Source organism: Octopus bimaculoides, unplaced genomic scaffold, assembly GCF_001194135.2.
Source record: "Octopus bimaculoides isolate UCB-OBI-ISO-001 unplaced genomic scaffold, ASM119413v2 Scaffold_122307, whole genome shotgun sequence".
Lineage (NCBI taxonomy): Eukaryota > Metazoa > Mollusca > Cephalopoda > Octopoda > Octopodidae > Octopus > Octopus bimaculoides.
The window spans coordinates 74,965-76,486 of record NW_026370633.1 but is presented as its reverse complement, the minus strand read 5'-3'; the positions used below and the strand labels follow the sequence as shown (position 1 = coordinate 76,486).

Here is a 1,522-nt window from a genome sequence, read left to right as displayed (position 1 = left end):
ATAATAGGGGTTGCGGTTTACCTTCAAAGGGTTGGCTAGCAACATGACCTGCGTGATGGCCGCTGGTGGTAAGATTGGGTTGAAGGAAGGCAAATCTGTCGCTGACGGAGGCTGGAGTTTCACTTTCATCATCTGAAAGGACAGCAACAACAACAACACATGCTTTAGTGACAGCAAACGAAAACTGGGGGGTGGGGGGGGTGGAGAGAGACAGAATCTCACCTGACCCGGCACACACCCACAAACAACAACAACAACAAGGCACTGTCGTATATCTTTTAGCTTTTTACTTATTCTATCGATCTCTTTTGCTGAACTGCTATGTGGGCAGGGACATAAACACACCGACAACGGCTGTGCGGGAGACAAAGACAAATGCAAAGCACACACACACACATATATATACATATATACGACGGGCTTCTTTCAGTTTCCGTCAAGGGGGTTTGGTCAGCCCAAGGCTATGGTAGAAGACACTTGTCCAAGGTGCCACGCAGTGGGGACTGAACCTGGAACCATGTGGTTGGTAAGCAAGCTACATACCACACAGCCACTCCTATGCCTATATATATATATATATATGTATATATATACACATACATATATACGACGGGCTTCTTTCAGTTTCTGTCTACCAAATCCCCAAATCCACTCACAAGGCTTTGGTCGGCCCGAGGCTATAGTAGAAGACACTTGCCCAAGGTGCCACGCAGTAGGACTGAACTCGGGACCATGTGGTTGGGAAGCAAACTTCTTACCACACAGCCATGCCTACGCCTTATTCTTTTATTCTCTTACTTGTTTCAATCATTTGACTGTGGCCATGCTGGAGCACTGCCTCGAAGGGTCTTTAGTTGAATAAACCAACCCCTGGCTGTCAAGCAGTGGTGACAGGACAAGCACACACAGCTCGACATTTCCCTGGCAGATAGGAAATAACAGTTGCTACAACCCTAGAACGAAAATCGTGTGGAAACTGGTGTTTTACCTTCGGGACAGCAGCTTGGAAGAGAAAGTTCCGAATGGGAATTGAACCACTATTCATCACAGATACGACCAGCACCAGGACGTCCGGTCGAGGTTTGTTCTTGGCAAAATGTATCACAATCTTTAGACCGTCTTTTTCGTAGGCATTGATCGGAGGAGTAGTTCCTGAAAGAAGACCCAAAGCATGGGGTTAGGGTTAGGGTTAGAAAGAAATGATTTTGCAAATGATGATAAAGGTTTTGGAGACAGAGTACAAAGATAGAGATTTTGGACACAGAGTACAAAGATAGAGGGACAGAGAGAGACAGGGGAAGAGGGAGAGAAAGAGACAGAGAGAGGGAGAGAGAAAGACAGGGAGAGAGAGAGACAGAGAAGGAGATGGAGATAGAGATAGAGAGACAGAGAGAGGGAGATGGAGACAGGGAGAGACAGAGAGAGGGAGATGGAGATAGAGAGACAGAGAGAGTGATGCTTTTACCTGGTTCAACAGACTCCAGTGGCACAAAGACATCGGACAGTGAGATCGGCTCCTTCG

The 1,522-nt window shown here is 46.9% G+C and overlaps 1 protein-coding gene across 1 annotated transcript in view; it reads right to left on the bottom strand.

The window, feature by feature from the left end:
* LOC106880435 (ADP-ribosylation factor-binding protein GGA3) overlaps positions 1-1,522 on the bottom strand; it is a 20,819-nt gene that overhangs the window by 1,609 nt on the left and 17,688 nt on the right. Inside the window, exons 14-16 of the mRNA XM_014930358.2 lie at positions 1,466-1,517; positions 989-1,152; positions 22-132 (exon numbers count right to left, since the gene is read on the bottom strand). Of these exons, the coding sequence (XP_014785844.1) occupies positions 22-132; positions 989-1,152; positions 1,466-1,517 (327 nt within the window). The remainder of the gene's footprint in view (positions 1-21; positions 133-988; positions 1,153-1,465; positions 1,518-1,522) is intronic.